This window comes from Nothobranchius furzeri, chromosome 13, assembly GCF_043380555.1.
Source record: "Nothobranchius furzeri strain GRZ-AD chromosome 13, NfurGRZ-RIMD1, whole genome shotgun sequence".
NCBI lineage: Eukaryota > Metazoa > Chordata > Actinopteri > Cyprinodontiformes > Nothobranchiidae > Nothobranchius > Nothobranchius furzeri.
The window spans coordinates 29,949,096-29,964,320 of record NC_091753.1 but is presented as its reverse complement, the minus strand read 5'-3'; the positions used below and the strand labels follow the sequence as shown (position 1 = coordinate 29,964,320).

The 15,225-nt window shown below is 40.4% G+C and overlaps 1 protein-coding gene across 3 annotated transcripts in view; it reads left to right on the top strand.

Moving 5' to 3' along the window:
- veph1 (ventricular zone expressed PH domain-containing 1) overlaps window positions 1-15,225 on the top strand; it is a 125,057-nt gene that overhangs the window by 23,446 nt on the left and 86,386 nt on the right. For all 3 annotated transcript variants that reach the window (XM_015951820.3, XM_015951821.3, XM_070543477.1), the window contains exon 4: window positions 5,919-6,093. In XM_015951820.3, the coding sequence (XP_015807306.3) occupies window positions 5,919-6,093 (175 nt within the window). The remainder of the gene's footprint in view (window positions 1-5,918; window positions 6,094-15,225) is intronic.

The window sequence follows — 15,225 nt, the reverse complement described above, 5'->3', positions numbered from 1 at the left end:
CTACTTGTCAATACCTGGAAAAAGGTGAATGGATGTGATATTTTGAATTAAATCAGCAATCTTGAATTCCCCCCCCCCCCCCCCCCCCCCCGGTCAGGAAAATTTATATGATTTTTAATAATTTTTTAAAGGTGACAGTCTTCTGTGATATACTTTAAGAAATTGGTCAATTTTCTTTCTAAGTCTCCCCCCAGTCCTGTCGAACCCCATGTATTTTTAATTAAGCGCCGCTCAGCATTAGCGAATAGCTTACATATAAATGCCAATCACAGCGCATGCGCACATTTGCAAAAGTAGCTAGACCAGGGCAATTCAAATGGCAGTGCTGGATACTGGCCCTTGAGGCCTGGAATTGAATAGTCCTGATCTGGACCATCGACATATATACTGGACAATGCGTGTCCATAGGCTCCAATAATACGTTTTTAAGTCAAAATGGGAGGTGGCCATCACCGCCATTTTGTCCGTGTCACAGGTTCCTTCAAGCCCAGACAATTCCAAAAAAGGGAAGAGAGGTGGAGCTAAGGGTGGGGCTGTAAGGCTGTGATCAAATGACGACACCTGGTCGAACTGAAGCAATGTAGCTACAAGCTAACCCAAAGCTAACGCGGAGGTGGGAGCTAAGCTAACAGAGGTAGCAACCTAGCTACAATCGGAGTTAATTGTGCACAACACCGGAGCTTCTGAGTCAGAGATACGCCGGGCTGACCGCTGGGTAAAACCGGGCGGGACACAGACGTCTCCCGAGAGCTTCACAAGCCGGCAGCCGCGCAGCAGACAGGTGTAGCTGAGATCAGAGATGCGCAGAGCTGCCGCTGGGGAGAACCGGGTGGAAAACACCGGTTTCCATCCGAGAGCTCCACAAGCCGGCAGCCTGTGCAGCAGACAGGCGCCGCTGCGATCAGAGATGCGCCGAGCTGCGGGGAGGGGAGAACCGGCTGAAACACAGAGGTCTCCCGAGAGCTCCACAAGCCGGCAGCCGTGCAGCAGACAGGCGCTGCGGCGATCAGAGATGCGCCGAGTTGCGGGGAGGGGACCATACCGATAGTCGGAACCCAGCTCCACCAACATGTTATATTTCAACCCATTTTCTAAAGTGCAGCATTATGTTAAATGCACTGGGTTTTACCCTATTACATTTAAATTTCATGGTTAAACAGTACATGTTAAAATCTAAGCTCAGCTCGGCAGTGACCCAAAATACATAAATATAATTTTACTTACCGAAAAAATGAAGTGGAGACTCCTTGGACGCTCTATTAGTGCAATTAATACCACAGCAAGTTGTTTTGTCCAACAATTGCACAAATAATATCCAAAAAAGAACGCACAAACGCTACAACTAATGGTCTAAGTTGAGAGATTGAAAATCGTGGAACAGTTTTCAGGCGAGGCCGAGGCTCAGACTGTGGCCTTCCCCGGAGCTAGCTCTGCGGTCACGTGGGTCTGATGCTCATTAATTATTCAGAATTTTAGGCATTTATTACACTTAAACAGAAGAGTGACAAAAAATTCACCCCCCTCAAAGTTGTCATGAGTGTAAACTAGATCATTTAAACAAAAAACATGTTTTGGTACCAGGCTGTAAACATATTTATTTCTGCATTGAAATTGGTATTTTTAACATGGGAGTCAATGAGGATTTGCTCGCTTCTGACACCAGCCCCTAGTGGATGAGGGTGGAACTGCAATTTTTGTCACTTCCTTATTGGCTTCAATTTCATACCAGTATTATGGGGGCTTGATCTAGATGCAGAGTTTGTACCATTTCTTATAGACACGTAAGTCTAAAAAATATAAATACGGTATATACAGTATATCCAAATAAACAGCATAACATGAGAACAATGACAATGTGTTTTAGCTCTCTTAGCCAGCTAGCAATTGTTACGGCTAATGTCTTGGGACCACAACATAAGGAGGAAGTCTTGACACATGGTGTAAGTTGTTGAGTATTTTTAGTAAAAACAGCTATCTAACAGGCGGTTGCTCTCCAAAGGTGATCTTTGCAACCACCCTGATCTCTCTTGAAATTGCGCCGAAAAGGCTTATGCTACAATCAAAGGTGCAGCCACTCAGTGCAATTACAGCCTGTAATTTACAGGCTGTAAACAAGCCAGGCTAACGAAGAGGTGGAGGGGCGCTGGCTGGGACATCCCAAGCATCCAATCCTCCAGTCGCACTGGCACTGTAATTTGTTTACTGAAAGGAAGGGTGTGGAATTTCTCCCAATGGAATAGGATCGTAACACTTCCCCCCTTGAAAGAGTTCCTCCAGGTGCTCACAAGGACGCACATTCACAAACGAGTGGCATTGTTTCCAGCAGTAATCATGGAAGAAGGGAGTGGAGCTTAAGGTGCGACTTGATGCACCTCAATGCACCACCAGATGGTGCCGTCTGAGAAAAAAACTCTTGATTTCTTCTGTAAGTGATTATGTAATTTTTTTAAACCACTAAGGTGAGGTCACCGTTAAAGTTATGGTGGAGGATGTTTCTAAATTTCAAGAAACACTGCCCTTGCCACATTTTGGAAAAAATGTGCATGAGAGAGAATCCTTGTGCACGCTTTGTTTACAAGTAGCTGCCGATGTTGCAGCTAACTTTTATGGGCTCGACACACGGGAGGCGACAAACGACCGCGATCAGCGAAATTTGTCGCTGTCGCTTTTATTACCTGTCACACGGGAGGCGATCCGCGGTAGCGGCCAGCGGCAAAGCCGTCTACGCGTTCTGTTCCATGGCGAAATCGAAACTTCCGTTGTTTTGTTTGGCTGTGTCAGGTTGGAGGGAATTAAGGTTATTTAAGCGGTTCAGAGTTAGTAAAGTGGTAGATATGATGTTTCACAAGGTACTGCTAGAGTTATGTGAAATCTTACTTCTGATTTTACTATAAAACATAATAATAATCAACTTCTCCTTCATGTTTGCTCGGAGATGTGCGGAGCATCCTGTCCGCTCATTGGTCAGTGAATGAAACCTCCGTTGATTGGTCCTCGCCCGAGCGACAGCGATGAAAAGTTGAAAATGTTTCAACTTTCTGGAATCGCGTCGCTAGGTCGTCCGTGCACGACACGTGCACGAGTGCAAACTTTCACACGCACGTTTTTCGCGTTTCGCTTGGTAGGAGGGAGACCCGCGATTATCGCTTTGTCCCGCATGTCTCATTGAAAATGAATGGAGGAGAGGCGATGTCGCCTCCCGTGTGTCGAGCCCATTAGCAGTAATCGGAAAAATGCTGGTCTTGTTTCTCACTTTGGAGGCCTTTCTCTCTTTATCATAGACTTTGAAAACACTTTTTTCCTTGGGACCCTCAGCCATTTTCAAAAGAACTCTTTGAGAACGGCGAAGAATGAAGGCGTGCCGCTCTACACATAAACAGAATGCGCACAAAGTAAAAAATAACTTAGGAAGGACCATGCACAACAACAGCCTTGCGTGAAAGCTTCAGCAGAATGATCGACAGTTATGCGGACCAATTTTTCAGATGACCCACCCGGAAGAAAAACGTCCTCTGCTATACCTTTAAAAAGTCTTATTGGGTTGGCATTCCCAACCACTCAGCCAAGGACTGGGACCTGTTTGTGAATCGTTTGGAACTGGGTCACACAAAACTAATAGAAACATGAAAGCAAACAAATCTTGGGCTGAAATAGGGAATGTTTTACGTTTTAGACTGATTTAACTGACCTGATCTGATATCACACTTAACAGCTATTTCTTTATGCCCTGCATGTTAAAGCAAAGTTGAAATAAATCTGTACTCTGAATTTTGTTTAGGACAAACCTTTTAGCTAGTCACCATCCACCAACTCCAGTCAGGTGATGCCCCAGTGAAGCACAGATCCATTCCATTGTGCTTTCTTAGGTTTGGAAGTAAAGGTCAAATCCCTGGTCTGTGATCCATGCACACAGTTTTGCAGGGCAGTCCCAAACTCTTGTAGACTATTAACACGGCTGTGCAGGCTGCTCTCTTCCTGTGAGAAAAAGGGTTACTAGAGCTGAAGTATTGTTCCTGTTACTGCTAAAGTGAAAATGACCAATCAGATGTCCACAGACTTTTACATCAATGTTGGTACAAAAAAGTCAGGAATAAACAGAATATGCACAATTATGATTGATAGATGTGATTTAGCATTAATAGCAACTATTCTAATCTTTCAGAAAGAATCAAAATTCTAAATATAAATCTCACTTGGTTTTTCTCTTTGGGTCTTTTAAGCTGAAAGGATTAAATGCAGAGAAATTCAGGAATGGGAATGTGTTAATACCGTCCTAATGAGGCTTAGAGCCTCATAAAGCCTCTCACACACAGAGCAACACACTAATCATGGGACTAAGAGTTCTGACAGAACCTTCTGATGTCCTTACTGGTTTCTTGTCTCTGTTTTAATTCCCTCTCCCTCTGTATCCTTTAAATCTGCACGTGTACGTGGGAATCTCAACAAAATGTTTAAAACAAGCTCGTGTGTTTTTTTAAGCAACACTCACTCGGAGAAATGCAAATACGGACAGGACGTTTAAGGATATGAGGACATCTGGATCCCATATGGGCTCCATGAAATGTGCTGAGGCTAAAATTATCTCTGAGAAGATAAAAACATGGAGTCGGAACTGATGGATTAATCAGTGCTAGAGGAGAACTCTGCAGGTTTATTTAAAGAGCAAGTCATCCCCAAATAAACTTTTTTTTGCTGATAAACCAAATAAACGAGTGTCTAATCCTGCTGCAGACACGTGTCGTCAATAATTTGGAACTTCAGTGCATCTTAGTTAAAATTTAAATATTCTGCCTAAAACTGGCAGTGTTGTGCCATTGTCAGGTAAAAACTCTGCATTGTATTTTAATTTAAATCTGCCACCGCTATTGGCTAAGAGGTATGCTATGATGTAAACTGGTACATTATGATGTCACAATGCTGTCTTGAGCCTGTGTGTGTGTGTGTGTGTGTGTGTATGTGTTAGCAGCTCCGCCTTCTCGGTTTGCCAGGCAACAGCATTTGTTGCATTTTTCAAACATGAATTGAGAGTGGAGTTAGACTCAGGTAGAGGATGACTTGCTCTTTAATGTATTTTAGACCCATATTGGTTTGGTTAAAACAGTGAAACACTTTCTAATGTTTCATGTGGTTTTAAAAGTGACTAACACACAATAAAACTAATTCAGCGTGAATGTTGTTGCATAGTCAAACTAATTTATTAGTTTCATACACTAAACATTATTAGTGTTGCTGGATTACATAAAATGAATAATTTTTTTTCTTATTAAAGGAACTGCACCGCTATCTTGTGGCCAAACTGTGGTACAACACTAACAAGAAGACCTCTAAGCATGTTACACTAACATTTATATTTAGAATAAGAACATATGTTCTGTGTTAGATTGCCCTCTAGAGGGTGCCACTATCACATTTTCTTCACTCTGTGAGCTCCTACGATGTTTTAATTCTAAGTTGTACTGTACGTCTGTAATGTGAGCATGATTTTCCACGCGGACTCTAACCACATCAGCAGAGAAAAGCAAAACTTATTTTCTTATTGTTTTGCACATATGTGGTTAGTTAACATATTCATAGTCATCAGTGATTATGAGTTTAAAAGTAATAAAGCCTCATGTTTTCTTATTGCTCATGTAGTTAGGTCCAGTTCTGTGTGTATGTGTGTGTGTGTGTGTGTGTGTGTGTGTGTGCGTGTGTGTGCGTGTGTGCGCGTGTGTGCGCATGTGTGTGCGTGTGTGTGTGTGTGCATGCGTGCGTGCGTGTGTGTGTGTGTGTGTGTGTGTGTGAGAGAGAGAGAAATCAATGAATAAAACCAGATAATCATGAGTGTTTGAGTGTGTGTTTCCTTGTTGTATTTAGCAGGACAACACTTGATCATGTGAATTTTAATTAAAGTGTCTTTTTCTCCTAACTGACCACAGAACTACAGCTGTCCGTCCGTCATGGTGCTGGCTGTCCCATTGGCAGTGCGCTTTCTGCAAAGGGGAAACCGCGAACTGAGCAGGAACATGTCCAGTTATCTCTCCCTGGCTGCTATAGCTGAGGCTGATCTGCTGGCAGAGCACACAGAGGTTATAACACTCAGTGTTCTGGGAGGTAGGACCTTTACACACACACACACACACACACACACACACACACACACACACACACACACACACACACACACACACACACACACACACACACACACACACACACACACACACACACACACACACACACACACACACACACACACACACACACACACACACACACACACACACACACACACACACAGGCTGGATGTGGGTGCACTCGGTTTGAGAGACCCAAAAAAGGAAGGAAAGTGAAAAGCTGTGGTTGAGATGAAACTCTTGAAGTCTTTTCCAGTGCAGCCGTTCTGAGTGTAATTGTGCTTATTTAGTTGTGGTCATCTGACATGTGGCTGTGGCTTGCAGAAGTGATGTTTATGGTCTCTTACTAAGAGAAGTTTCAGCAGACCTCCAACAATCAGATCATATGTTTACTAGTGTGGAACAAGGGACCGTTGCTGTAATCAAAACTTGTGTAATCAAACCGTTGAAGATAATAATGATTGTAAACTTCAGCCGTGATTAATTTTCAAGATTTATTTGTTCTTTTCTCCTCTGTATTTGATTGTATTATCTAACTATGCAATATGCTGGGAGGTTTGGCCACAATGGCCAACCTTTCACCGGTTTTCAGCCTTATGAATCTGGATGACAGCGGTAAAGGGTTAGATTTAGTAAAATGGGAATTGTCCCAGCAGGTTCTTTAATGCTCCTCTTGTTGGACATAACTATTTATTAATACATAGTCTGCTTGGATTGTTTTGTTTGAGGTTTGCACTTCTTTTATGAAATATCAGTTTCAGCTTTGTCCACTGTTCTGATAACAACACATGTAGAAACAGGTGACAGGTTTCTCCAGATCAACAGTGTTATAAAGAATCATGTGACAATGATCTATAGAAATCTCCATTTATCAGTTGTGTATCCATTTTCATATCCTAACTGTTGCTATCTGACTCTGACTTAATTGAAGAGTGACAAATCTCAGTTCTGTGTCGTAGGAGACACAAAGATGAATAGAAAAAGCTTCCCTTCGTCACTTGACCATAACCTTTTCAGCCGAGATTACACAACATCAGACCAGTGAAGTATCCATGTTTACTCCCATAAACACAGCGTGCTGCTTGTGACATCACATCTACTGCTCATGCGGTTCACTTCAGGATTGTAGACTGTTCATGCTGGCTCCTGACTGATCTGATATATAAATTAGAATGTGAATTACCACAAAAATAATTAGAATCTCAGCCAAAAAAAAACCTAGAATTAAGCATTATGACTGTTATGTTAGTCACGTACTTGTAAAATGGTAAATGGTAAATGGCCTGTATTTTGATATAGCGCCTCCTAGAGTCCTGGACCGACCCCCCCCCCCCCCCCCCCAAGGCACTTAACCACACAATCAGTCATTCACCCATTCACACACTGGTGGGGATGAGCTACAATGTAGCCACAGCTGCCCTGGGGCGCACTGACAGAGACGAGGCTGCCGAGCAGTGGCGCCACCGGTCCCTCCGACCACCACCAGCAGGCAACGTGGGTTAAGTGTCTTGCCCAAGGACACAAGGACAGCGACAGACTGAGCGGGGCTCGAACCTGCAACCTTCCGATTACGGGGCGAGCACTGAACTCCTGGTGACTATCCAAACCAGAAAAATATAAAGTCAGACAACAAATTGGGGGTAAAAGAAGTTCAAAGAACCCAATTTTCGTCCATATTGTGGCTCAAGTATCTCAACATAGTTAAACTTTTGTTTTGCATCATCTTTTCAGCCATCAAACCCAGTAAATGAGTCAAAATTGCAGTTAAAATGATCAGGTCATTGCTTCATTACTTTGTGAAGACATGCCCAATGCACACGTAAGACCTGCAGACTTCACATAGATTGACTTGATATGACTTATTTTGTATGACGTGAACCAGAAAAGGCTTTTTACACAGATAGGGCTGTAATCTGGTTTATAATCAAACCTTGTTTTTAAGTTTAAAACTTTACTGTGCAGGGTTTTCCTTCTATATTTGGACTGAAACTAACACAATATCCAGATTGGCACCAAGTGCTGTACTGTTGTCAAACTCAGCCTGAGGATTAATTATAATGTGATTTTTTTAGAGGTGTTAATGAGGACATTCAACAGAGCTGTATTTCTATAAGTTTTATTTGAGCATAAACTGCTCCACATCCAAACATATATCAGGTTCCTGGATGTTGCATCCACAGAGGAAACCTATAGAGTTCCCTGACGTGTCTTTCTAAAAGATTTATGAGACCCCCAAAGGCATCGCGTAATACAACACCTCAAAGCGGCCCTTCGCACTAAAGCACAACTTTCTTTATGAGGCAAACCAGAGAGGGAAAGAAAGGGATGGAGAGTCAGATATGCATACAGCACAGCCACATGTAGCTACACTGTAAAACAACAGAAACTAAACTTAACCCAGAAAATAAGGACAAATGTTTTATGTAACCATGCAAACTCTTAATAAATTCCGGAACTGCGCTGCTCTGGGTGGCTGCATGTTGGAGTAGCTCTGTTGACTATATGTAAGTTTTGCCTTTTCTTGGACATTTTTTCTTCTAGTTTCACAAGAAAAACAGTATTTTTTTGGACATTTTACTTTTCTGTTTCTGGTGCTGTGAAGCTAGGAGGATTTTTTACTGCTATTTTTTCCACTTTTTTCACTTTTTGAGTATTTGTTATTATGTGTAACCATGGCAACAAGCTGGTTTACAATCGGGAGCAGCTGATTAACATTGGAAATACTGAAATAATACCTCAACTGAAGCCACAAATCCCAAATGAAGCGTGGGTGCAGAGCGGGAGCAAAACGGGGACAGGGAAAGAGGAAATTCAAACCATCTCCTCCATCAATCATAATGGGCAATGTGAGATCACTGGCCAACAAGATGGATGAACTCCAAGCCCTTTCAAGGACTCAGCCAGAGTTTCGGCAGTGCAGTGTTATGTGTTTCACTGAGACATGGCTGCAGGACCATATCCCCGATTCCAGCGTCTCTCTGCCAGGATTCCTGACTGTACGAGCAGACAGAGATCTGAAGAGGAGTGGGAAAAGCAAAGGAGGTGGAGTGGCAGTGCTTGTCAACAACAGATGGTGCCATCCAGGTCATGTTTCAGTGAAATGTCGTCTCTGCAGCCCAGATGTTGAACTCCTGGCAGTAAGTTGTCACCCATATTATTTGCCAAGAGAGTTCACCAGTGTTGTCTTGGCAACAGTTTATATTCCACCTTCAGCCATAGCTGAAAATGCATGTGATGCCATCAGTTCCGTTGTCGCTAAGCTACAAACCCAGCACCCCAATGCCTTTGTGGCTATATCTGGTGATTCATGCCTTGCTCTCTGCTACACTTCCAACATTTCAACAGTTTGTCAGCTGCTCCACCAGAGAAAACAAGACATTGGATTTGTGTTATGCAAATGTAAAGAATGCATACATGTCCAAAACAAGACCTCCTCTGGGACAATTGGATCACAATCTTGTTTTTCTCTGCTCAGAATACAAACAAAGGAGATGATTTTAGACTTCAGAAGAAACAGGGTGCATGGAGTCAAACACTGTTTCCATCATGGGAGAAGAAGTGGAGGTGGTTGAGGAATACAAATACCTTGGAGTTCACCTGGACAACAGACCGGACTGGAGAAAGAACAGCGAAGCCGTTTACAAGAAGGGACACAGCAGACTGCACTTCTTGAGGACGCTTAGGTCCTTCAGTGTCTGTACCAAGATGCTGCAGATCTTCTACAAGTCTGTTGTTGAGAGTGTAATCTCTTCAGCCATCGTCTGTTGGGGTAGTAGTATCAGAAGCAGGGACCTAAAAAGGATCAACAGCCTAATAAAAAAGGCTGGTTCTGTTCTGGGGACAACTGTGGAACCACTGGAGGAGATAATGCAAAGAAAGATTCTCCAGAGAATCAAGAAAATGATGGACAACCCTGAGCATTCTCTTCACAAGACTGTCTGACAACGGAAGAGTGTCTTCAGTCAGAGGTTTCTTCAGTGTTGCTGCAACACTAACCGCTACTGGAGATCCTTCCTGCCAACAGCCATTGTAATATACAATAACTCTTTGATGACTTGATTATTATTATTCTGAGCTACTACAATCAATTTCCCTCTGGGATTAATAAAGTATTTTTGAATTGAATTGAATTGAAATGGTTTGACTCTTATAGTGAAAGTGACTAATCAGGCTTTTCAGTGCAGTGGGATGCAAAAGTTGAATTTTCATTATTTGCCAGTATAAATCGCTGGTTGTTATGATAAAATATTCATTTAAATATATCATATAGGACTCACACACAGTGACATTTGAGAAGTGACTTATTGTAACAACCAATGATTTATACAGGAAAATCATGAAGATTAACATGACTGCCCAAACTTTTGCATCCTACTGTATATGATTAATTGCCAGGAAGCATTGTTACATAAGAGAAATAGTTAGAAACTAATAATTTTTGTGCTGTGTTACTGAAACTAATTTTAAAAACTTCCTGAAAATGTGTTCTTCAAATTAATCACTGTGATCCCAAATTGATTATTAGCCTTTGCTTTCATAATTTGGTATCCTAAGCAATACAATCCATTGACTAGTTAAATAATTTATTTTACAAGTGTGAGAAGAAAATATACCCAGAAAAGACTGAGCACTGTAGAAACATGTGCTGCAATTTCATATTTAAAAGGGATTTTCTTTCATGACACACACACACACACACACACACACACACACACACACACACACACACACACACACACACACACATATGTGTATATATACATATCTATATCTTTTTCAGAGTGCCTTTGCAGATACTTACATATATATATATATATATATATATATATATATAATTTTTTATTTTTATTCATTTATTTTTTTCAGAGTGCTTTTGCAGATACTTACCCACAAAAAAATAGATACACATTTTCTACAGGGTCAAGGATTACAACTAAGAAATCATATTGAATATTGGAAACATCCCAGGCACTGAGAGACGAAACTCAGCTTGTGTTAGTATAAAAAGTCTAGATTTACCTTTCCCAGGACAGTTTCAAATCCAAATGATTTAGATTTAAATTCTCAACCCTCACGGCATTCCCCTGCTGAGGTTCTTCTACTGGATGGAACCGTTTCACCAAGCAGGCTGCACAGCTCTGTTCTGACCTCTCAACATAAACTCAAAGGCAAGGCTGGTGATGGGTCAGTTATGTGAGCTATCAGAATACTTGGACCGCACACATGCATGTTTATAACTGAGGTCATTGCATGGCCACGTATACAATTTCCTCTTTTATACGTTTTGTATAGAACAGTGTGTAGACACGGTTGTAGGATATGTTTAGTTGTATTTAAACAAAGTTTCTGTTGGTGCGCTGAGCTTTACGAGCTTTACAGTGTGAAGTTTTTACAGCTACAGCAGGATTCAGTCAGCATTGGATCACACGCACGCACGCACGCACGCACACACACACACACACACACACACACACACACACACACACACACACACACAAGCATCAAATATGAGCGGTGGTTTTCATTTGAATCTGGTCACAGCTACAATTCTACACAGGAGCCAGATTTCACCAAAAGAACCCTAACACGGCTCACCACAGCTGGGTTAGATTAATGCTTGCAGCATAAAATTTTGTTTTTTTAACAGCAAAAGTTTTTTTCTTTTCATTTGGCAATATGTAGTTGTAAAATGCCTCTTGTGGAAGTTCTGGGACACCTCATCAGTGGTGTAACCTGATATCATTGGGTGTTTCAGGTCTTTTCGAACATCAGACACCCTAGCCTAGGCAACCTGACCAGGGCTGATCAGACCCCAGCCCGCGTCTCAGCAGCTCTTGCCCACAAATCAGACCTCTTCATCCATAGCTACCTTGTGGATTTTTCTGTGGTCGCAGTTCCAGATCTAATAGCCTTCTTCTTTGCCTCCCTGGTGAGGCCCAGCACCGTGTAGCCTACACTTGAGCGTCGGCCCAGCAAATCCTTGGCCGCCTTTTATTTTTTTAATTTAACCTTTATTTATCCAGATGAGTCGATTGAGAACTCATTCTCATTTAAACAACAACGATCTGGCCAAGAAGCAGCAGCAACAGACACACAGTTTGCTCCACATCAATGAAAAAACATAAGATAAAAATAAGATAAAACTGTCATATATTAATATGTAAAAGCAATGAAAACAGATTTAACACTATCTTTAAGTACTCAGAAGCAGGCACATTGATCAGAAACTATTGACCGCAATGAATTATTGATGGTAGAACGTAGGTATGTAGGTAGTGAGCTTTAGTGATTTTTGCAGCTCATTCCAGTCGTTGGACACAGCAAACTGGAATGAGGAGTGGCCAAAGGAGGTGCGAGCTTTGGGAATAACCATTGAAATTAAGTTACTGGAACATAAATTGTGCTGGTTGATGGAAGTGATGAGTAATGAGCGAACATATGACGGGGTTCTACCGATGATTGTTTTGTAAATAAATTGGTACCAATGTAAGAACCTGCAGGAATGGAGTGATGGCCGTTAAAGTCTCTTTCTGGAGTATTTTTCTTATCTGATGGCGTCATCTAGTGGCTGACAAGCATATCACACAAAAAGTATGTCGCTCTGTTTTTTTTAAGATGGCGACTTCACGTTTCTGTTTATAAATGTGCTTCTGTAGCCAACAGAGCTAAAACACGCTGTTTTACGAATATTATTCTCATGTCATGTTTTGTTCTCATATATTTATATTTTAGAGACTTTCTTGTTCGTGAAAAGTTCATCAACTCTTCATCAGCCAAGGTATTCCTTAAATTTGAAGTATCTAAGCTGTAGTCTAACGCTATTGGTTAGTCCTGGTCCGCGCTCAGTTTCCTATTGCACGGAGCTCTGCGGGGCAGGGGGCGTGCTTAGCAAAAAACAAAAAACAAAACAAGGCGTATTGCTTACATTATATCACAGTACATGATAAGATAATCACTTTTACGGATTTCTGAAAAACCATACATAATTTCTGTGGAAAACTCCGGAAAGATACTTTAACAAGATCACAATGAGTAGTGAAATGAGCACCCGTGACGAAGCAAATTGCTGAGTGATAAATGACATGGAGTTTAAAATTTTTTTTAACAGGTCAAACAATGCTAAATTCACAAAGGAAAAATATCGTAAATCAACAAATGTCGTTCGTTGAAAAGAAATAATAATAATAAAATAATAATAATAATTTGGCCTTATAATATAAGACTTTCCAACTTATATCAAAGTATCACAAACTAAAATTGTTCAAAAAGGAATAGGAAGAAGCATAGCTTATTTCACCTATTCCTAACGCACACTTAATAATTTGCAATACCAGAGTACAACAACGTCTGAGTACAACATCACGATACAACAACACAAAAGTATCAACATCAGAATATAACAACAATAATCTATAATATTACTATAGTACATGTACAAATCATTGATCCTCTTGTCTGTATCTGGATAAAATCAGTTCTTTGTATGATTTTTATATTGCACTATTTTTAAACTTTGTTTGATTTTTTCTTCAAGACTGTTCCATAAAATAACTCCACTGAGAGAAATACACATACTTTTCAATTTAGTTGGAGCATAATGATGCTTCATATTTAATTGCCTTCTCAAATTATATCCCACTTGTCTTTGCAAATAGCCTTTGAATATTATCAGGCAGTGTTGTTTTATTGGCTCTGTGCATAAATAATGCAATCCTATATTCTATCAAGTCTTTAAACTTTTAAGATTTGTAATTTTATAAACAAGCTATTGGTATGTTCATGGTATCCAACATGGCTAACCAACCGTATGGCTCGTTTTTGTAACATACATAGTGCATATAGTTTTTTTTTTATAGATGTTTCCCTACACTTCAATACAGTAAGTTAGGTATGGTACTATCAGTGTACAGTACAGTATATACAATGCCTTTTGATTCACAAAATGTCTTGCTTTTCCCAACACCCCAATACTTCGTGCTACCTTTCCTTTAACATATTTTATGTGAGGTTTCCAGCAGAGTTAACCAAATTACAAAGATCTTGCAAATTCTCTCCAGAGGCAAATAAATTTGTATCATCTGCAAATAAAACACATTTTAATGTTCTGGAAACCTTACACAAATCATTGATTTATAAAGTAAATAGCTTTGGACCCAAAACTGACCCCTGTGGTACCCCACAATTGATGTTAAGCTGTTCTGACTTGTAATTATTTATTTGCACAAATTGATTTCTGTTGATTAAATAACTTCTGACCCAACTGAGAACAACACCACTAATACCATATTTTTGAAGTTTATTAATTAATACGGTATGGTCTATTGTATCAAAGGCTTTTTTTAAATCTACAAATACTCCAACTGCATATTCCCTATTGTCTATAGAACTGGTGATTTCTTCAACAATTTCTATTAATGCCATTGATGTATATCTATTTGTTCTGAAACCATACTGACTGTTGGATAACAGATTGTGTTTTCCAGTGAATTCATCCAGCCTATTGACAAATAGCTTTTCTAAGATTTTTGAGAATTGCGATAATAATGAAACTGGTCTATAATTAGTAAATGGCTTATTGTCTCCATCTTTGTATAGTGGAATAACCTTAGCTGTTTTCATTTTACATGGAAATAAACCAGCTGTGAAGGACAGGTTACAAATATAAGTCAGTGGTTGCACAATAACCTCTATAACCTTCTTTATCAAAGACATGTCTATGTCATTTCAGTCTGTAGATGTTTTGCTCTGACAACTACCAACTATATCAATAATTTCCCTCTCTGTTACCGGATTCAGAAACACAGAAACTGGGTTGATTTCTATTAAATCCTCAGCACCTCCCCCTCCCTCCTCTAACTGAGGAGTATAGATTATTTCAGCCAGTTTCGGTCCCACATTCACAAAATACTATTAATGTTATGTATAATTACCTCATTTTCCATAAAGTATTGTGGGTAATTCTTACTTGATTAACACCCACATTTAAGCCCTTTAACAAATAAAAAGTGATCTTTTTTATTAAAAATTAATCTAAATTAGAAGCCGACCAATATATCGGCCGGCCGATACATACATTTTTTTTTCTATTTCGGCCACTGACCAAAATTAT